This window comes from Lissotriton helveticus, chromosome 5_1 (genome assembly GCF_964261635.1).
Source record: "Lissotriton helveticus chromosome 5_1, aLisHel1.1, whole genome shotgun sequence".
Classification (NCBI taxonomy): domain Eukaryota; kingdom Metazoa; phylum Chordata; class Amphibia; order Caudata; family Salamandridae; genus Lissotriton; species Lissotriton helveticus.
This window is the reverse complement of record NC_136065.1, coordinates 730,285,100-730,307,880: the sequence shown is the minus strand read 5'-3', so window position 1 is coordinate 730,307,880 and position 22,781 is coordinate 730,285,100. Positions and strand designations below refer to the sequence as shown.

At 45.5% G+C, this 22,781-nt stretch overlaps 1 protein-coding gene across 1 annotated transcript in view; it reads left to right on the top strand.

The window, feature by feature from the left end:
* VPS26A (VPS26 retromer complex component A) overlaps positions 1-22,781 on the top strand; it is a 260,399-nt gene that overhangs the window by 155,575 nt on the left and 82,043 nt on the right. Inside the window, exon 7 of the mRNA XM_078643202.1 lies at positions 15,034-15,102. Coding sequence (XP_078499328.1) covers positions 15,034-15,102 — 69 coding nt within the window. The remainder of the gene's footprint in view (positions 1-15,033; positions 15,103-22,781) is intronic.

Below are 22,781 nucleotides of genomic sequence, written 5' to 3'. Positions count from 1 at the left end.
AAGTTGTATTGTAGAGTCGATATTATGCTGTTTGACCAAACCTTTGGGTTTACCCTTCTAGAACAGGTCATGGAGTAATAATGCTGTGAAGCCACGCGCCAGTCACCTGTTAATTGAAGTGGTGGAGACTATGCAATACACCAGAGAACTGCTGCATTTATCACCATTATTCTTCTGTCCACCAAGCAAGATATATTGTAGAAGTGGTGGGAGATGGAATTGATCCCTCATCTCCAGGAGTGGTATCACGGACTCCTGAGTACTGATATATTAGCACAGATATCTTATCCACTGAGCCTGAATATCTTTTACTACCTGCCTCGTTGCTAAAATATTTTTATGGATGGTTTTCTCCTTTAAAAAGCTGATCAGCTCACCTCTTTTGGTCAGATATTCCCTGGAAATTGCAGCTTCTCTTCCAGGGGATCCTCATCAATAGTCATAAGCACTGAATATTCCCGCCCATGTGCGGGACCCCGGAAACAATATAAAAATATATATGGAAAAACATATATATCTCGCTCCACATATATGTATGTACATATATTATTTTTTCACATAACAATGCAGCCCCAAAACTGAGGCTAAACAATGTAATCACTCATACATGCATTGAAATTAGCAAGGAAATAAAAAACACATTAGGTCCAATAGCCCTTGAACTTTGTGTTTTAATGAGTAAAAACACTCATAAATCCTGAAAATTGCTAATAAATAGACATTGTTAGCCACAGGCTGCATTGAAAAGGAATAACATAGAAAATGAAAGCATATTCAACAAAAACTGGCACCGTGCCTTTAAGGCAGCCATGACACCAGGCTTCCCATCATGCCTCAGGGGTGACAGGTCAGTTGTTCTTTCCGGCTCCTTCTGTCGGGACCCTGGTTTAACACCTCCCACTTTTTTTTTTACTTTCTGTCAGAAATTCTTGCTGTTTTTCTTCAATTTTTGATTGCACTCGACGGTTTTTGACCTTGGAGAGATACTGCTGCCTTTTTTGAGTTTCAAAAAAGGGCAATTTTTGTCAAAATACCTTCGCTTTTTGACCCCTGCCCCTCCTGTGGGAAGAAGTAGGCAAGGACTGATACACATCCTATGTGTATCCTCTGTCTCCCTGAGACACATTCTGCAGATAAATGTGAACACTGCAAGTCTTTGTCAAGGAGAACCCTCAAAGATAGAGAAAGAATTCGAATTTATGGTCTTTCTGAGAGAGGTAGGTCTCCTAAGAGGCAGAAAAAGTGAAGGACGCGATCGATGTCTAGAGATGTCCCGACTTGCTCTCCTTCGGCGTCGGGATCGGCGTCGAAGTTGCCGTTGACGACGACGAGCCACCTTCCTTCAACTACGAAGACTTCAGCGTCGAGAGTCAAGGTAACTCCGCTGCCGTCAACCGGGCGACAGGCAGCGTCGAGAGAGAGGTCTCCGTTTGAGCATAGGAGCTCGACGTCGAGACAGCTGCCGTCGAAAGCCTCATATCCAGTCTTCGACGTCGCAGCTTCCTTCGTCGTCGCCCAGCCAGCGTCGTTCGACGTCGAGGCATCCTCCGTCGGCGTCCAGTCATCGACGCTCGACTTCGAGGCATCCGCAGTGGGCGTCCAGTCATTGACGCTCGACGTCGAGGCATCCTCCATCGTCGCCAAGGCATCAGCGCTCGACGTCGAGGCATCCATCGGAGTCCAGTCAAGGGCGATCAGCGTCGAGACACCCTCCGTCGGCGTCCAGCGATCGGCGCTCTACATCGAGAAGGCCTCCGACGACGTCACCTCACCGGCGTTCAACGTTGAAGCATATGTCGTCGAGACAAGTCTCTCCAGAACGATCCCAGAGGACAGAGTCTCCGCAGAGAGTTCGTCAACCCATGGCACAGTCTCAACCAGCAGTGTCGCAGCAGACCAAGACGTCGAGTTTGCCAACTCCGTCTCCAGGTAATGGGCCTCGGTCGCAGAGGTCTCCAAAATCGGCTTCAGCGGCAGAAGGAGAATCTGTCTTAGGGGGACTATCTAGATCAATGGAGCGCTCTCCAGTGAGCATGAGCCATCCTGCTAAGCGGAAGTGAGCTTCAGAGGATCGTGGTTCTCGGAGTCACACAAGATCCGCTTCGCCTCCTGTGAGCCTTTCTTCATCCTCGTCAGGCTCTTCTTCTCACCATCGTTCTCTGGATGTGGTCATTTATTCATCCGGCAGTGAGAGATCAAGGCTTCCCCTGCACGTTCGCTGCATGGGCAAAAGGATGTAACACCTCTTGCACGTTCACCAGCGAGAGACAACGCACAGAAGTCACCTTCCATCAGGCTGTCTCCAAGATGGAATAGGCCTCTTCATCACTGGGCTCCAGACAAAGAAAAAGCGGCCAGGATGCAAGAATACAGGCCGGTTCCTAGGCCGAGAGAACAATCATGCTCCCAGGTGAGGCCCAGAGAACAATCACGCTCCCGGGTGCGTTCTAGCAGGTGAAGAGCCAGATCTAGGAGCAGGAGAAGGGAACGAAGATCCCCAACTAAATCTTCTTTAGCTAAAGCAAACACATTTATCGACCAAAGCATAAGTTTAATCGAGAGGAGAGTCTCAACTGAACTTGAAATCGCTCGTCGATCTTCACTGGGACTACTGGCAACCGCAAAAACCCCAGAAGTACAGTCAGCACCTAGACAAACTGTGGTGAACGTAAATAGGCTTAGTCTTCCAAACAATGTAGACCTCTCAGCATCACAAATCTCAGTAACTTTTACAGAAAGCGATCTGGAAAAAACCCCTGATATTTTCCCTGATCCAACGTCTGAAGAAACAAGGCAAATGAGAGGGAGACGGGAGGGAGCCATAAAGAAAAGGAACGTAAGGAAAATCTCTGAGCACATTGAAAATACCAAAGTAATCGATCACCCAATTTTGGACGATGACACAAACATTCCAACACTATCCCATCACTCTACTCCCCCAATAAATAATGCTGTAATAGTACACCATTTACCACACGATTTACAAGATTCTTTAATCCCAGAACCCCCAAGCCCACAGCAATCAGGTAGAGAGCGAGAACTAGCGAGGCTAATGAAGGAGATAGCCTCTCTCCTAAATTCTTACATTTGCCCTCTAGAATCCAGACTCACCAATATTGAGAGTCAATTAATAAAAATCTTAGGCTCTCTTAAACCTATTCCTCTACAATCTCATCCAAAACCACCCCAAAGTTCCATGACCACTCTTCCTGCAGTTAAGAAATCTGTCACTCTACTTCCCGCACAGACCAAAACACAATCTATACCAACCCCTCTAACAGTAGTTAATCCTCCTGCTGTACAAAAACCAGTTCCCAAGCCCTTGACCATCTCCTTACAAACCAGTTCCCAATTAACTCCAACAGTAATCACCCCAACCATAAATACACCTGTTCCTGGTACTCCTGCCGCAATAAACACAAACCCACCAAAACCAAAAAGCGCCCCAGGAAGGCCGATTGATCAAAGACCCACCTTAAATATGCCACCTGAGGCATCTCCATACGTGGTAGTTATGACAGGGGTACCAGAACTCACAGGTGAGGGAACAGAGCCCAATTGGTCTCTACAGAACAAGGTTCAGCATTGGTTGAATACAAATCGCCCCGTCCCGCCCCCTTGGAACAGTAAAATAGCGTCAGTATGTCGGACCCCGTGGGTGGCTATAGGAAAAAAAACCTCCGGGGTGATTGCATCGTAATCACGTTTAAGGAACCCAGTATAGCTGAATACATCTGCTCCCGGGAATTCAACACCACCTCGGGGGGGATCGCAACAAGATCACTGTCCTTCTTCTACCCAAAAAGGTATAACACCCATAATCATACTCGCCACACTGATAACATCTGGCGGAAAGCAATTCCGCAGCCGTGGGAGCTAGAGGTCGGTGGGCCAAGGCTACCACCGCATTACAGCAACCATGATGACTCTTGGTGGTTAGTAAATCGAAATCCCCAGCAGAGAGAAGCACCTTGGCAGATTGTGGGCCCACAAAACAGATCCAGAACTTGGGAGCAGTGGGAGAGACCACACCATCAATCATTTGGGTCTAACTACAGAGATAACACTAATGGACAAAATTGGCGAGGTATTTCGACCACGAACAGGTTCAGTGGCCTGGAAATGGTCGATTGACCAAAAACCAAAAGTCCGGAGGCCCCTCGAATAACTCCGGATCTGCGCACCTCCCCTCCCGCCCCTCCACAAATGGAAAACATAGCCTTAGACAATACTTCTACCCAGCTTTCGATAGTTTTTTGGAATGTGGCTGGCCTCAGAAAGAAAATTGAGGATGGTTCTGTCGCCGGCTTCTTGAAGCACACACAAATTATCTGCCTACAAGAGACTTGGGCAACGACCCCCCTCCACCTCGTGGGGTACAGGACATTTACATCTCCTGCCCTTCCCAGCATTTCAGGTAGACCCAAAGGGGGATTGGTAATCTACTTGGCAAATACAATTGCTGACACAAAGATCCATAAGGCTGATCTACTATCGAACTTCCAGATTCTTACTCTTATAATTGGCAAAAATCCCCCCATCACAATAATCAATATATATAATAACCTAGAGGAAGATACATTTTTAGCCGTTCTTGTACGAATTGAGGAAAAAATAGTGGAACATTGTCATCCTAAACAGAAAATAGAAAATTCCCATGTAATCTGGGGAGGAGATTTTAACCTTCATCCCTGCTCCAACAATGTCAATTGTGGATTGGTAGACGAACACGATAACCCCCTTGTCCACTTTATTCACTCAGGAGTGGGGCTCGCCATGAATAGAATGCTCTCTGATCTGGACTTGCAAATTATAAACCCCACCCAAGAGTTTAATAACAGGCTAGAACCCACTTACAGAGGAAGGGGCCACGAAACCACCGTGGACTATGTAATTGTGACAGAAGGATTGAAAGATCAAATTAATAGTATGCTAATCATGGAAAACAACCTTAGCGATCATTCTGCATTAAGCTTAAAAGTCCAAACAACTCGACAAAGGTCATCGATGGCAACCATAGCAAATATGCTAACCCAGAATAGGCTCGAACTGGGTAAAACTAACGGATTCACGATAAAATGGGAAAAAGTGGATCCCAACATTCTAACAAAGCGGCTAGTAACAACCACTTATAACAACATTTTGATCTGTCTTGATCCACATGCAGAGCCTAATCAAATTTTGGAAAACTTCAACCTAATAATTGAACAAGTCAAAAAACTGTTAACCAACACCCCCATACAAAATAAGAACCTCTACAGGTTGGTTCAACCGAGACTGTACTAAAGCGCAGACCAACTTGAGGAAAGCACTCGGAAATCCAATCAGAGATAAAACCACCATCCAAGCTCTTCGACGGGAGTATAACACTGCCAGAAGCACAAGGAAAAAAGAGCTAAAACAATCCTTGTGGAAAGCCCTGCACAAGAGTGCACTTCAGAAAGACAGTCAGGCATTCTGGAAAATAGTCAAATCCCCTCTGCTAACCGACTCCAACGCCCCAAAAATTGATGTAGCTATTGATGAGGATACGTGGGTGAACCATTTCTCAAAAATCTTCAAACAGCAATCCAACACCGAAGATTATGAGTCCAACTTTAACCCAGTAATCTATCCCATACAACTGGAGGTAGATCTGCAGGACTTTGAAATGGCGCTTTCCTCAAGTAAGTCCGGAAAAGCCCCAGGCCCTGACGGGGTCCCAGTTGATCTATTTAAGCACCTTCCCGATCTCTGGGTACCAATAATTACAAGAGTCTGTATAGCAACATCGAAACTCGGCCTGCTAGATTCATGGTCTTCTTCCATCATGGTCCCAATCTATAAGAAAGGGGACCGACAAGACCCTAAGTGCTATCGCCCAATCTCCCTTCTTGACTCTTTGGGCAAACTAGTCGGCAGAGTTCTCCTCGGAAAGCTACAACAATGGGTAGAAGACAAAAACATCCTCTCGCCCCTACAGTTTGGCTTCAGGGAGGGCTTTGGAACCGTCGAACAGGCCCTAAACCTAAGCCTGCTTACATCTAAGTACACCCATGCTAAACCTGGTGCCATTTACATGGTATATGTGGACTTGTCTTCCGCCTTCGATTGCGTTTCACATGCAAAGCTTTGGTCACTGTTGGGCACCATGGGGGTTGATCCCCCCCTCTTGGATTTTTTAAGGGAGCTCTACAGCAAAGCTACTGCGAGAGTGAGGTATGGGACAAGAGGAGAACTGACGGCACAATTCAGCGTAGAGCGAGGAGTAAGGCAAGGCTGTGTCCTGGCCCCCTTCCTCTTCTCTCTCTACACCAACGGACTAGAAGAGGCCATGCTGAGAGGGGGAAAGGACCTTCCAAGAGCAAAAGATTGCTTGATCCCAGCGCTACTCTACGCTGACGATGCAGTCATTTTAGCACGAACTCCCATCGAATTGCAGAAATCTCTATCTAAATATGCAGATTTCATGGGTGCCTTGGATTTGCACATCAATATCAAAAAAACTTTTGTTATGGTGGTTGGCGGACCAAGAAAAGTATCCAAGTCCATCTTTCTGAACAATCAAAAAATCGAAAAAACCTCACAATACCCTTATCTAGGTATAATGATAGATGACGCCCTGAACTGGAAAGCGGCGGTTGAGGCCAGGAGACATCTATTTAAACGTGCAATTATGGCGCTGATTAAATTCTCAAATAAGCTTGGAAAAAGACCACCAGCAGAACTACTACAGATATATGCTGCGAAATGTCAATCTATAGCACTATATGGTGCAGGGATCTGGGGCCATACATCCATCTGCTCCATACAAAAAGAAGAAAACATTTTCTTAAGATTCCTTTTATCAACTCCACGAGGCACTTCCACCTATGCCTCACATATAGAACTGGGAATCTCATATATCGAAGATCTAATTAAAATCCAACCACTTATGCTTTGGAGGCGAGTATGGCTGTCGGAAAAAAATAATTTGACCAAAAGCATCTTACAGGATACTATGGGTTTGGACCACGCCAATAAAATAGCTGGGCTCTCCTATGTAAGACATTTTTTTACCGACTTAGGGTTACCACAATATTACCATGAACCAGAAAACCTAAAAAACATATCCAAAAAAGATCTGAAGCAAACTGCGTTGAGCCACCTGGATTCCCTGAGACTGTCTTCATCGATTGCAAAAAAATCTGTCATGCATGCAATTAAGACGCAGCAGTCCCTGAAGATGCAGCTATATTTGACCTTAGAGATCTCGACATACGAAAAGATGCTCCTCACTAGGTTCAGAATGAACCTTTTTTTCAGACTAGTGACATTTCCGGGAAAAAACAACTGGAACACTCAGATGGATCCATGTCCATGTGATGGCCTTTCCATACAGTCCACCATCCACACAATACTGTTTTGCAAGTTTTTCCACCCCCATCGAAAAATATGGCTTATCCCCCTATTAAAAAAATGGGGCCACAGACCATGCCGCCCAGCTATGTTGGCACTACAATACTTGGACTCTGAATCCACCGTGTACCATGTACTAAATTTTCTTAAATGCATCATAAGACACAGAAATAACCTTTAAAATGTAGCACCTATCCAAATTTTATGTAAATTGTTGGTATTTTTATCTTTATTTTTAAATTGTACAATCTATTGTATTTTCTTTTTTTATGATTCTTTGTATTTTCATGACATCTTTTATGGTTTTTGCAAATGCTAAAAAACCGAATAAAGATTATATTATTATTATTAAACTAAATCTTCTTCTCCTACCCGCTCGCATAGAGATTACTCGCCTACTTTAACGGACACTTCTCCATCAAGGATATCCCCAATTGATGACATCTTCACTTTTCAGGACACTCTGGGCAGAGGAGCTCTGAAACTGGGAGTGCCCTTGACAGCTCCCCAGATCAAGACCTCAGTGATCTTTGAAACCCTGCATCACAGGTCTGCACCCAAGCCTCTGTTGCCTTTGGTACCTGGGATTATAGAGCCAGTGATTGAGGTATTCCTCACTCCAGCAAAGATAAAGGCTGCTCCGGCGAGGATTCTCAAAAAGTACCGCTCGCCAGAGGAGGATCCTCTGTTCCTCAGGGCTGATCCGCCCCCAGACTCAGTCATCATCGCAGAGGCAAAAAAGTCCATTGCGGTAGCCTCCTCCTCCACAGTACCTCCGGATAAGGAGAGCAAGTCACAGGATTCGTGGGGAAGACAAGTCTGCAATAATTCAGCCTCATTTCTCAAGGTGTCCAACGCGGAAGCCCTTTTGGGGGGTTATGATAGGTCCCTGTGGGATTCCCTACAGCGTTTTGTGGAGAAACTCCCGCAGGAAGACCGTAAAGACTTTGAGGAGATTCTCTTGGAAGGCAGCCAAGTCTCAAATCAAGTCATTAGCGCCGCAGCGGACGGAGCTACCCTCGCAGCGCATGGCTATGCGCATGGAATCTCTGCAAGGAGATCCTCCAGGTTGCGTCTCACAGCTTTGAAACCAGAGGCCCAAGCTCGGATCTTGAACTTGCCTTTTTCAGGAACTTCATTGTTTGGGGCAAGTACTGATGAGGAAATGCAGCGCATGAAGGCAGAGTTGGACACTCTCAAGGCCGTAGGGCTTGAGAAAAAGAAGAAGTTCAAAAAGAAATATCGCTCCTACAACAAGGCCTCTTCCAAACAGCGGGTTCAAACCCCTCACTGGCATAAGAGTCAAGACCAGCAGGGACAGCAGAAGTCTCAGTTCAGGGGCAGGCGTGATTCCAGAGGAGGAGGGAATCAGCGCCAGGGCAACAATTCCAGCAAAGCCCAGTCCAAGCAATGAGTCCTTCCTTCCCCCAGCGCCGTGGACCACTCCAGTGGGGGGAAGCATCGCGCATCACATGGCAGAGTGGCAAGCCATTACGAAAGACCGTTGGGTTTGGACTACACTTCAGAATGGATACTGTCTTCGTTTCCATTGTTTGCCTCCTTTAGTTCCTCCAATACGAACATCAAATCCTCAACTACACCTTTTAAAAAAAGAAGTAGCTACACTCCTCAAAAAGTTAGCCATCGAGAGGGTGCCAATGTCTCAAAGGGGGAAAGGAGTGTACTCACGATATTTTCTGGTCAGAAAAAAGGGCCAAAAGGCAGAATACAGACCCAATCTTGGCTTGAGAACACTCAACCTGCATGTCAAAAAAGAAAAGCTTTGCATGTTGGCGCGTCACCAAATATATCCACATCTCAGGAGGGGAGATTGGATGGTGTTCGCTGGACCTACAAGATGCCTACTTTCATATCCCGATACACCTCAATCACAAGAGATTTCTTCGGTTCCGGGTGGGAACCTCCCACTACCAGTTCAAAGTCCTTCCATTTGGGTCGAAGTCGGCTCCCGGGTGTTCACGAAGTGTGTTGCAGTAGTAGCGGCTGCACTACGCCGCAGGGGGGGTCTCCGTGTACCCATACCTGGACGATTGGCTGTTGAAAGGTCCTTCCCCAGACAGAGCTGGATGCAGGTCTGGAATTGACTTCTTACACTGTCAGCGGCTGGGACTACATGTCAACTTCAACAAGTCAGTCTCTAAGCCCACCCAGAAGATTCACTTCCTAGGAGCTCTGCTAGACTCCGAGGTAGGAAAAGTGTTTCCTTCGGAGGAGAGACAGCGTTCTATAACTCAGAAGTGTCAGCTGGTACTTCACAAAAAGGCTCAAAGTGCGGGAAATTGCCTCCCTGCTAGGGTCCATGGCAGTATGCATTTTCCTGGTCCCGAATGCCAGGCTTCGGATGCGTCCTCTTCAGCAGGATCTGGAGGACAAATGGGATCAACAGTCAGCTCGCTGGGACGACCAGATTACTCTGGCAGAAGCAGCTCGAGCTTCCATTCCGTGGTGTACAAAGAAGCAGAATATGCAGGTGGGAGTTCTGTTCCATCAACCTCCTCCTGCACAGACATTGATCACAGATGCTTCTCTGCAAGGCTGGGGAGCTCACATGGGTCAGATCCAAGTGCAGGGTCTGTGGTCTTCCAAAGAAAGCTGTATAAAAACACATTAATCTTACGTGTTTATTCACAACAAAGAATCAAGAAATAAAATAACGGACCTACAATTTTTAGCAGTACATGGATTATTGATGTTAACAATGGATCAGCCTATAAGTGATTGAAACTTTCCTATTAGCTGTGCTCTGGGTCAGGAGTGAGAACCTGCTTCTGTGTGGTTGGATGTCTAACTTTGCACCGTGACTTTGGGTAGATCACGGTACCCAAGATGCACGCAAATATACTTTAAAGTTGAAGAAAACAAATGATGTGAATTAATAGGTGTGCACAGCAACCCCCCTTGATAATGCTTCATTTTTCTTCTACCCGACAAGCTAGATGCACCAGAAAAGTGGAAAACATTGGATTAATCTGTATAAACACGTAACGCAACACACGTGAGATGAACATTCAAGTTTGTTGAAGAGAACATGAGCCAGTATTTGATTTCATGGGCACGAACTATTGCATTGTACTTTTCCATTTTTTTCGAACACTGTCTTTACCATCAACTATTAGGTGTTGTTAAGATTGCATTTATGTATACACAGGCTATTGATACGTGCCATTTGATGCAATAGGAATCGCGCTAGATTTTTACATCGTAAGGGAGGGCGGGGTACACAATTGAAACGTTAATTGCTATTATCTAAGAACGATAATGAAGGAAGTTGTGACGCAATTGAGGGTTGTGAGCTATCCGATTAGATGGTTTATGGGACATGTAGGAAAGGGAGGTCAGTATAAAACCACAGGGTAGGAGCAATAGGTCAACTACTGGAGGCGGGGTAACGTCATGACGGTTTAAAACTGATACAGGAAATCCGTCGTTAGTTTTTTCAACTCTTGAATTTGAGAAAATGGATTTCAGCGCGAATAGACGTAACCGAGATGTGAAAGGTACGGGATATTGTTTCAGGATTTTATGACATGACTGAAAAACCGTGCTGGGTGGTCCCACGGGAGGGGATTGAAAGGTGGTTTATACATAAGTAACACCAGTGATAATTTGGCATAACGTTTTAGATATAATAGCGTGAGAAGTACAGTTACGCTTGTGTAGAGGGAAAAGCGCGGGGAAAACATAGAGTATCGACCTGTTAGCATGGCAATTGTATATGTGATGGAATGATGTTCATATGATCGTAATCTGATTAATGTTTTTTTTCATTTGTAGTAAACCCCTGAAGAAGGGCTTAATGACAGCCCGAAATGCATTGGGTGATTTGTGAACTTTGACTACAACTATGAATGCTTTATGTTTTTGTTAAGTGCCCGGGCAAAGGTTTGGATGAGCATACCCGAGGCACCAGAAGCTGTATAAAAACACATTCATCTTGCGTGTTTATTCACAACAAATAATCAAGAAATAAAATAATGGACCTACAATTTTTGGCAGTACATGGATTATTGATGTTAACAATGGATCAGCCTATAAGTGATTGAAACTTTCCTATTAACTGTGCTCTGGGTCAGGAGTGAGAACCTGCTTCTGTGTGGTTGGATGTCTAACTTTGCACCGTGACTTCGGGTAGATCACGGTACCCAAGATGCACGCAAATATACTTTAAAGTTGAAGAAAAGAAATGATGTGGATTGATAGGTGTGCAAAGCAACCCCCCTTGATAATGCTTCCAAAGAAAGTACCTACCACATCAACATGTTGGAGTTGAGAGCAGTCCACCTAGCCCTCAAAGCGTTCCTTCCCTCGCTTCAAGAAGCTTCAGTATTAGTACAGACGGACAACACCACCACAATGTACCACTCGAACAAGCAGGGTGGAACACGCTTAAGAACTCTTTCATTGGAAGCCCAACGCATCTAGCATTGGCTTCTGGCTCGCAAGTTGTCCGTCACAGCAGTCCACCTCCCAGGAGAACAGAATGTGAGGGTGGACGCACTAAGCCGGCATTTCGAAGACAGGAAAGACTGGGTTCTCAACGACGCAGTAGTAGAAGACATCTTCCAGTCTTGGGGTCGTCCCACCATAGATCTGTTCACGGACGACGAAAACACCAAATGCCGAGACTTTGCCTCAAGGTTTTACTGACCAGGATCGAAAGGGAATGCCCTTTTGATAGACTGGTCAGGGGAATTTGCGTACGCCTTTCCACCCCTTCTGCTGATCCCGAAGGTGGTGAGCAAGCTGACACACTCGTGCACACTGATGATCCTCATTGCCCCCGACTGGCCGAAGCAATGGTGGTACACAGACCTGCTTCACCTGTCAGTGACTCCTCACATGAGGCTACCATGCAGGCCGGACCTGTTATCCAAGATGAACGGGAGGATTCATCATCCCAACCTTCCGTCACTGAGCTTGGCAGCATGGCTCCTGAGGCCATACAGTATGGCCATCTAGGACTGCCGCAGGACTGCATGTCCATCCTAAAAGAGGCGAGATGTCCTTCCACAAGACATTCTTATGCATGCAAATGGAAGCGCTTCTATATGTGGTGTATGCAAAACGGTCATAATCCTATTAAGAGTCAGGAAGAAGCAGTTCTTCCCTATTTATTGTATCTGGCTAAGGCAGATTTAAAGTTTAATTCTATTAAGGTGCATTTAGCTGCTATAACAGCTTGTAGGCAGCCACCTTCACAACCTTCTTTTTTCCAGTTGCCAGCTGTAAAGGACTTCCTGCAAGGGTTGAAAAAAGTGTACCCTGCACTGCGTCCTCCTTCTCCTCCCTGGGAGCTGAACCTGGTGCTGTCAAAGCTAATGGGTCCTCCTTTTGAACCCATTCATAAAGCTACTTTGCAGCACCTTTCCTGGAAAGCTGCTCTTTTGGTAGCAATCACGTCAGCTCGTAGGGTGAGCGAGATCCAAGCTCTCTGTTCCAAAGAACCCTATACTGTGTTTCATTTGAATAGAGTGGGACTAAGGATACATCCGTCTTTTCTTCCTAAAGTGGTGTCAGATTTCCATGACAATCAGACCATTTCTCTGCCCACTTTCTTTCCCAATCCCTCTACTCCAGCTGAGAGGGCTTTGCATTCTTTGCACCTGAAAAGGGTTTTAAAATTCTATCTGGATAGGTCCAAGTCTATACGTCAGTCTGATCAACTATTTGTTAACATGGATCGATCAGAACAGGTCATGCAGCCTCGAAACGTTCTATTTCGAGATGGATCGTTTCGTGTATCAAGCTTGCTTACCAGTTGGCGCAGAAGACTCTCGGGTTTTCTCCCAAGGCGCATTCCACCAGGGGTAGAGCTGCGACTGCGGCTTTTCTCCATAATGTGCCCATGTCTGATATCTGTAAGGCGGCGACCTGGAGGTCCGTCAATACATTTACCAGGCATTACTGTCTTGATTCTGACACTAGAGCAGATACCCAGGTAGGCCAGACCTCCTTGCGAAATCTGTTTAACAGCGGAGTTCTTGGCTGTTATGATTGGTTTTTGGTTGGGTCATGTACTTCTCATTTACCTGCAGGTGGTTGATGGGCTTGCTATTCTATTCAGTGCTTATGACTATTGATGAGGATCCCCTGGAAGAGAAGTATAAGTTACTTACCTGTAATCCTAGTTCTCTTCCAGGGGTATCCTCATCAAAGTCATAAGCAACCCACCCGCTTCCCAAGGTAAATGAGATTTGTACGTCTCCGACTTATGGGTGAGCCCTGACTTCAGGGTTATGCAAAGAACAACTGACCTAACTATCACCCCTGAGACATGATGGGAAGCCTGGGGTCATGGCTTCCTTAAAGGCACGGTGCCAGTTTTTGTTGAATATGCTTTCATTTTCTATGTTATTGCTTTTCAATGCAGCCTGTGGCTAACAATGTCTATTTATTAGCAATTTTCTGGATTTATGAGTGTTTTTACTCATTAAAACACAAAGTTCAAGGGCTATTGGACCTAATGTGTTTTTTATTTCCTTGCTAATTTCAGTGCATGTATGAGTGATTACTTTGTTTAGCCTCAGTTTTGGGGCTGCATTGTTATGAGAAAAATTAATATATGTACATACATATATGTGGAGCGAGATATATATGTTTTTCCATATATATTTTTATATTGTTTCCGGGGTCCCGCACATGGGCGGGAATATTCACTGCTTATGACTTTGATGAGGATACCCCTGGAAGAGAACTAGGATTACAGGTAAGTAACTTATCCTTCTTGCAGAAAAAGATGAAGCCATCCACACCACACATCCTTTTCCGTTCATTATCATACAACAAACTATTACAACATTGCACCCTCACTGCCAACAATGAGAGCTATACCATGGACCTGATTTTCCTGTACACTGCATGCAAATCTGTTATCCTCTCAAATTGAGTTGGTTGGACTACTTCATTCTTTCATTCAAAATCATATATGTAACGTACTATGCTAAACTGTAAGTGGAAATGGTAAAATCTAGAGATATCGACCAAATTGACAGCAAGCATTGGCAAAACTGACCGGTCCGGCTTTAATGTGCTAATATGTGCAAACACAGGAATTTACAAAAACATGCAGATTATTTCTGCCATATCTCATTGTGATCAGACATGCCATGTTCCTCCTATGTGTGTGCCTAGTTTGTTCCACAATTTGTGCTGCTGCTGTTTTTCTTCTTCTAGTTTCTGATGCATTTGCCAGACATCACCACAAGCTTGCAGATTAAATAAACAATAGTACGCAGAGCAAAATTATGCAGAGATGCAGCATAAATTGATTTGACTCAGTGTATTTGCGCACGCCTGTGTTTGCTTGCACAGGCACATTAAGCCACATGTTGCCTGTCCAAATGTTTCTTTTATATGTGCCCCCACTCAGTCTTCTGTGTATTTGTGTATGTAGTCAGGCCACCATACAGCAGGCAGTGGCATAACTGGGTAAGCAATGATTTAATTCTGTTAGTGTGTAAAGTGTAGTCTTTCTGTTATACCTGACATTTCTTACTAGCCAAGCACATAGTTTTCTGGCATTTTTTATAAACCTTGGAGAACTACCTTTCAAAAGGAGGAGTGGATTGTGTAGTTTGAAAATAATAATGAAGGGGTTTTAACTTGGAAATTTCATTGTTGTTTTTAACTGAACAGGACCCAGCACCACAACTGAAACAGAAACAATTGCGAAGTATGAGATAATGGATGGGGCACCAGTAAAAGGTAGTTTCAGGTCTACTTTTTCCTCATCTATGTCAATTTGTTTGATAAATCACCCAATATGTTTTATGAGTAAACGATCATGCAAAAACAAATTAGTTTGAGGCATGTGTGCTGTAAATACACATGCTTTTGATACTACTGCCATCTAGTGTTGGGTCCGGTTGTTTACAAGTTGTTTTCCTTCAAATAAGTCTTTTCCAGTCACAAGATGACTCCTCCTTTCAGTGATGCTGCGCATGGGCATTGACTCCATTGTTAGATTGTTTTCTAGCTAGAGGGTGAGAATGGGGTAAGAAAGTGTAGTATAGAAATGTATTTATTTATTTCAAAGGTTTTATATAGCGCTGCTGGACCCGGGAGTATCAGAGCGCTTTACATGATAAATAAACAGGTTATAATACAATATACAATTGGAAATGAGCAGAAAAATTCAAACAAGATAAAAACATTGCGTTAAATGAGTGCAGGGGGCAAAAGAACTGAGGGATATAAGAGGGGACAGGGACTAAAAATTAGAGAGAGAGCGGGGGAGAGGTGAGGGCGAGTGAGTGAAAAAGGGGGAGAGGGGGTGGGTAATAATAGCAAATCAGAGCATAGAGGTAACGAGTAGGGACAAAATCAGTAACATTAAGAACCCCAATATTTATTGAGGAGGAGAACTTTGAGTCTTTTTTTGAAGAGAGGGTAAGAGGGGTTACAGCGAAGATCCTTGGGGAGTGAATTCCAGATTGTAGGAGCATTGCCAGAGAATGCACGTGATTGGGTCTTATTACATTTTAGTTTAGGAGGGATAAGAACAAGGGAGTTAGTGCTCCTCAGGGACCTGGAGCACCCTGCTTTCTGTAGTTTGCTCGAAAGGTAGGAAGGGGTGTTTTGGTGAAGAGCTTTGTGCGTGATGCAGGCGATTTTGTAGGTGGATCGACCTTCAATTGGGAGCCAGTTTAGGTTTTTGAGAACAGGGGAGATATGGTCACATTTTTTACAGTCAGTAATAAGTCTGGCAGCTAGGTTGAGAACAGATTTAATCGGTGCTAGGTGGACTTTAGGGGTACCAGCAAGAGTGGCGTTACCATAGTCAATCCTAGACAGGACAAGAGATTGGACAACGATTTTGAAATCATCTGCTGGTATGAAGGGTTTAATTTTTTTGAGGTGATGAAGGGAGAAAAGAGCACTTTTGGCTGCGTTTTTGATGTGGGGAATGAGATTAAGGTTATGATCAATGCTGATACCTAGGGATTTGACAGAGTTAGAGGTGGAGAGGGAGCAATTAAGTGCATTGATATCATTGATCCAGAGTTGAATGGGAATGGAATTATTTTTGGGAGTGAAAAAGATGATTTCAGTTTTTTTAGGATTAAGTTTGAGATGATTAAGATGGAACCATGATTGGACTTTAATCAGGGTGTCATTGATGTGGAGGATGTCATTGTGGGATTTAATCCTGTAGTATAGTTGAGTATCGTCGGCATAGAGGTGGTAACTGATTTTGGCTTCATTGAGAATGAGGGTGAGTGGTTCCATAAAAAGATTGAATAGGGTTGGGGAGAGGATAGACCCTTGAGGTACTCCGAGTGAGACAGGTTGGGGTTTGGAGAGGCAGTGACTGAGCTTGATATGTTGTGATCGATTTTGAAGGAATGAAGAGAACCAGTTGAGTACAGTGCCTTCAAAGCCAAAACGATCTTTGAGGGTGTTAAGAAGGGTGGGATGGTGGACAGTATCGAAAGCGGCTGAGAGATCGAGGAGGATAAGTAGTGAGGATTCGCCTTTGTCTAAAGAGCGATGAATGTCATCTGTAATATTGAGCATAGCAGTTTCAGTGCTGCACCCCTTTCTAAAACCAGATTGGAAAACGTCAAGGAGATTGAAGAGGTTGATATGGTCATTTAGTTGAGACAGGACACATTTTTAGAGGGCTTTAGAGAGGAGGGGAAGGTTCGAGATAGGGCGAAGATTGTTCAGGTCATTAGGGTCAGCGGTGGGGTTTTTAAGAATGGGGGAGATTTGACCTAGCTGAAGGGAGGGAGGAACACAGCCAGTGGAAAGAGAGGAGTTGATGATATCGGTCCATAAAGGGGCAATGATGTATTTGAGTTCCTGAACTAAATGGGCAGGGAGAGGGTCTTTAGATTGAGAGGATGGTTTGAGTTTCGAAATGATTTTGATGATGGAGGATTGAGATATTGGACTGAATTCGCTCCATAGAGCCTTGTTTTTAGAGAGAGGATCAGTCTGAGAAGTGTCGAGAAGGGGTAAAGCAGGGAGGGGTTGAGATGAGTCGAGATGCGGGAGAGAGGAGGACAAAAGTGAACTAGGAATGTTCGGGAGGGTATGTTGGTTGGGGGAAGGTTGGTGACCGAGAAGAGGGGGGGAGAAAGAAAGTTCGATATTGTTGACTTTATTCGAGAAGAAGCTAGCGATTTCTTCGCATCTTTCAACAGAGGCTGTTAAAATAGGCGGGCCAGAGGAACTTTGTTTTTTAACGATGTTAAAAAGTTCTCTAGGGCGGTTTTTGGCCTGGTCAAGTTGTGACCGGAGAAAAGAGGCCTTTTCGGTAAAGATATGCTTTTTGTAATGGGCTCTGCAGGTTCTCAGGAGAGCCAGGTTGTCTGACGAGGGATGACTTCTCCAAGCACGTTCTGATTGTCTAAGGGCCCGTCTTTCATTATTGAGTTCTGTATTGAACCAGGATTTGGGAGGGATGTTTTTTTGTTTTTTGAGTTTAATTGGGGCAAGTAGGTCGAGGGCACCAAGAATAGATTTATTATAATGGTCAGTAAGGTCGTTGGTGCTATGAGAGGGAGGGGGGAGAAGTAAGCGAGTTTTAATTGTGGATTCCAATTCGCCAGGAGGAATAAGGTGAAGGTTGCGAGTGGGTTTCATAGGTAAAGTTCTAATAGGGGCGGTGCGAGTAATGGGGTTATTCAGGGTGAAAAGGATGAGGTGGTGATCAGACCAGTCTACAGGAAGGATATTCGAGAGAGAGGCCAGATCCTTGCTCGTCACAATAGCATCGAGGGTGGCACCTTTGGTGTGAGTAGGGGCAAGGCAGAGTTGGGTCAGGTCAGTGATGTCTAAAGTTTCTTTAAATTGGATGACAGCAGGGTAATCACTTTTGTTCCAGTGGATGTTGTAGTCACCGAGGAAGAGATTCTTGGAGTGGGAGTGCGAGGCTTGAGTAATAAGATCGGTCATCTCATCGGTGAAGGGGAGACAGTTTCCCGGGGGGTGGTAAATGGTGTGAAGTCGAGTGGTGGGAAATCCAGGAGAGGAGAGGTCGGCGCAGAGGTATTCAAAGGACAAGGGGTCTTGGAGCTGGATAAGTGAGATGTCGAGTTGGTCCTTAAAGATAAGGGCAAGGCCTCCTCCTATTTGATCGATTCTATCTTTTCTAATGATAGAGTAGCCTGGTGGGATGAGCAAGTCGAGGATAGGAGTAGAGTGGGTGGAGAGCCAAGTTTCAGTTAGGAATGCAATGTCTATGTTTTCACTGAGAATGGTTTCCGCAATCTCAGTTGCGTGGCAGGAGGCGGATCTGCAGTTTATCAACATGCAGCAGAGGGGAGAGGGGACAGGTAAAAGAGTGGGGGGGCAGGGGGGGATAGTTCTAAGTAGTTGGGGCGGTCTAGGAGATGTCGGGTAAGGTGGGAGTCTGTTAGTTCCTAAGAGAACTGGGATAGAAGATGGACGGATAGGGGGGGTAGTGTGCAAGGTTGGGAAGGGAGAGACAGGGGAGTTACTGGAAAAGTTAGCTCCTGCTGTAGTAGGGCATGTTTCCCGTTGAGGGGGGGAGGACGTGATGGTATTATAGGGAGGGACGCTTAGGGAGGGATCTGTGTGATTGGATCGGATAGTGTAGTTACAGGGGAGGGCAGGAGTGTCAGTGTTGGTAACAACTATAGGAGGTTTGTTTGAGAAATGTCCATACATATGTAATTTGAGTAATAAGAACTGCAACAACCACAGGTGTTTGGGTAAGAGGAAGGGCGCATGTGAATCTAAAGCTCTACATGCCAAGAACAGATGCTACAGGGTAGGTAACATAATCCAGTTGAGGCATGTGTGCTGCAGATACACATGCGTTGCATAGACTGTGTAGAAGTATTCCCCCAAAGCGGTGGTTAATCAGTGGGTGTTGCATTTGTTTGAAAAAGTGTTTTTAGCACTGCTTTTTCCAAACAATAATGTTTGGTTCGACAGGCCCAGACCTGTATTGCAGCGCTCAGATTCAAAACCGTTAATCAGGATCCCTTTGGTACACAATTCAATCTACCCTTCTCGGTATTGTTTTGATCACATATTAGGGCAACCAGACTGCTATATAAAAAGGAGCTCGCTAGGGGCAAGAGGGAGTGGGAAGAAGCCAGGTGGGAAGATCTAAGAGGGGCCTTATTAGCAAAGGACACCAAATTATTCTGGGCAATAGTAAACTCTGGTCTAAAAGAGGGAGGGGAGCCTCTTCAACAAAACATTGCTCCGTCAGTCTGGGAGGCACACTTCGCTGCACTTTACACCAGCCCTGAGACTGATACTAGTGAACACCTAAATGGGGCAGAGAGATCGGTGACAGATGATGCCCTCCGGCTGGCCGAGCCCCAGACCCCCCGCACGAGTATCGACTGCGGGGGGCCTCGGACTTGGGTTATCCGTTAGGTCAGCGGGACACCAGGACAAGGGAGGGCCCTGGAGACACCGAGAGCATCTCAGTCAAAGAGGTGGAATCGGTGATCACCAGGCAACTACCCAACAAAGCCCCAGGCCTCGACAGACTACCAGGAGACCTTTTCCACTCCCAGCCAAGAATCTGGGCCCCGTACTTGGCTGTTCTATTCAATGCTGTCCTTTGGGGAGCCAAGATACCGGACACCTGGGCAGGAGCGGAGATTGTGCCAATCTTCAAGAAGGGCTGCCCCTTAGTGCCATCAAATTATTGGCCGATTAGTCTCCTGGATACTTCACAGAAGCTAATGGGCCGAGTCCTTCTGGATAGATTGTTGGGGTGGATGGAGGAGCAAAAAATATTGACTACCCTACAGGCCGGCTTCAGAGCTAGAATTTCGACCCTGGACCAAATTTTTAGGTTGCAGGTCCTATTTTGGAAGACATGGCAAGTGTAGTGGGTGGCAGCCTCTACCTTGTTTTCGTAGACCTGCGGGCTGCTTTCGACCTTGTCCCCAGGGAAAGCCTGTGTAGGGTACTGAAAGAACTAGACCTCCTGCCCTATCTGCTAGATGTCCTGATGCGCTTCCATGTAGGGAATTACGCCAAGGTGAGATGCGGGAAGAATGAGGAATTATCAGCCCTCTTCCCCGTGACTAGAGGCGTACGCCAGGGGTGTGCCCTGGCCCCCACGGTCTTTAGTCTTTATATAAATGGCCTGGTGGGTGAACTGGATAAGGTCGGAGACAGTGATGCTCCCTGGTTGGCCACTGGCCGGGTACCTGCTCTGATGTTCGCAGACGACACTCTGTTGTTGTCTCGAACATCATCAGATATCCAGAGGGTCCTGGATGGTTTTGTTTCCTTCTGCGCTCTGAGGGGATTGGAGATAAACTTAGCAAAGACGAAGTTTATGATCTTCCATCCCCCAAAGCGAACTCGCCCTAACCCGGTATTAAATGGCGTCCCGCTCGAAAGGGTGAGAACCTTTATATACTTGGGGGTTACCCTAACTGAAGATTTCGGTTGGGGCCCACAAATATCCAAATCTGCTTTGAGGTTGGCGCAGATTGGAGGGGGCATTGGGAGGTTCTACAGAGCAACCCTGTTTAAGCCAGTTGCCCCTGCCCTTGAGATCTATGGGGCGCAAGCTAGACCAGCTGTGATGTTTGGTGCAGAACTCTGCGGTCATAAGAGCACACCAAGCCTTCTTAAGGTGGAACAGGCCTTTATGCGGAACCTGATAGGCCTTCCCCAGAGCACCCCGCTCACACCCCTGAGACTCGACCTAGGCCTAGAGCCCATTTCAGAACTGCTAGCCACCCTTCCTCTTCTGTATTGGAGAAGGCTTTGGACAGTGCCTGAGCTTGAGGATTATAGAGCTGAGTTTGCTGCAGTCTGGGGGCACCTAAAGACCAAGAATATCCCCTGGCTAGCCCACATCAAGGCCCTTGTACATCAAATTGGTATGCCTCAATTATGGGAGACCCCAGAGTTGAGCTGCTCGAGAGTGAAGAGATTGGAGCTATTGGCCTCCCTGAGACATTATAACCTAAGCCTTCTGTATAGCTCGACAACGCTGGACAGTCTGTCTGCAGAGTTTTTGCAGGTAAAACTCGTATCTAAGAGGGAGGAGTTTCTGGACTTAATACAGCCTCCCCTCGCAAGAAAACTTTACACACAATTAAGACATGGTTGTCTACCTATTGGGGCATTTACTTGCAAATGGAATGGACGAGAAGAGGGAATCTGCCCAGTTTGTAACAACATCAAAGAGGATACCGTCCACGTCCTATTCTTCTGCCCAGCCTACAGTACAATAAGGAGATGCTGGTTGGCACCGCTATGTAGAAACCTTGGTTTAAGACAATGTGCTCAAGCTGTTAGAATTTTACGATATGATACCTCCCCCTCTATTGTGTTTGCGGTATCCCGTTTTTTATATGGTTTGTGGCGCAGAAGGCTCACTTTAATGAATTGCAACAATTTGTGATTAACTGGGATGTTTTGATACCATTACTTTGATAACTTACTGTTTAATAACTTTTTAACCATGTATTTTATAATTACTTATGTATTTTATTCCGTATATGTATATATTTTACTTGTGCTTTTATGGTCTACGACTGCAATAAAGTTATCAAGAGATCACATTTTCCACCTTCTGCATGTCTAAAATTCTGAAAACTTTAATTATTCAGTCGGGAAACTAACAGCGGCCTTCGGTCCTAGCACGTTTTCCTCTGTCTACTTCCACTCGAAAATCCATCATCTAGTCTTCTGCCGATGGAACAGATGCCATTTCAATTCTGCCCTTGGTGTTATTCCAAATACCTGCACACCGACCTTCATAAGGTCTGTAACCTCTGTTTCTCCCCGGAGCATAAAGAAGGCTGTGACGCTTGTCGGTCGTTTTGATCTAAAACGACTCTGCGAGACAGTCTAGCTCGATTAAGAGAAATGCAGCGGCATGACAACATGACAACAAGCTTACTATGTACAAAAACAGGGGGGGGGGGGTGACACTGTACAAATGTCACGCCTCTCTCAGACCATTTGGAGTTGGGCTATTCATCATAAAATCCAACTCTTGGCAGAACACCTTCCAAGGACAGACAACATCTTTGCCAACCTCCTCAGCAGAATGAGGCAACAAGTACACAAATGGGAACTTCACCCACAAGTTCTCTTTCCCTACTTCCAAAAATGTGTTTTTCCACAAATAGACCTCTTTGTCATAACGGAGAACTCAAAATGCCCAGACTTCTCCTCCAGTTTCTCACACCCTCTAGCCAAAGGCAATGTCCTGTGGATCAACTAGGGAGGGATATTTGCTTATGCTTTTCCGCCTCTCCCTCTCCTTCCATTTCTGGTTCGGAAACTCGGGCCGACATCTCTCACACCGATTCTGGTGGTTCCCACATGGGCTCGTCAACCATGGTTCACCACACTACTAGAATTCTCAATAGTTCCACACCAGAAGCACCACATAACACACCGAACCATTGAGAAATCAG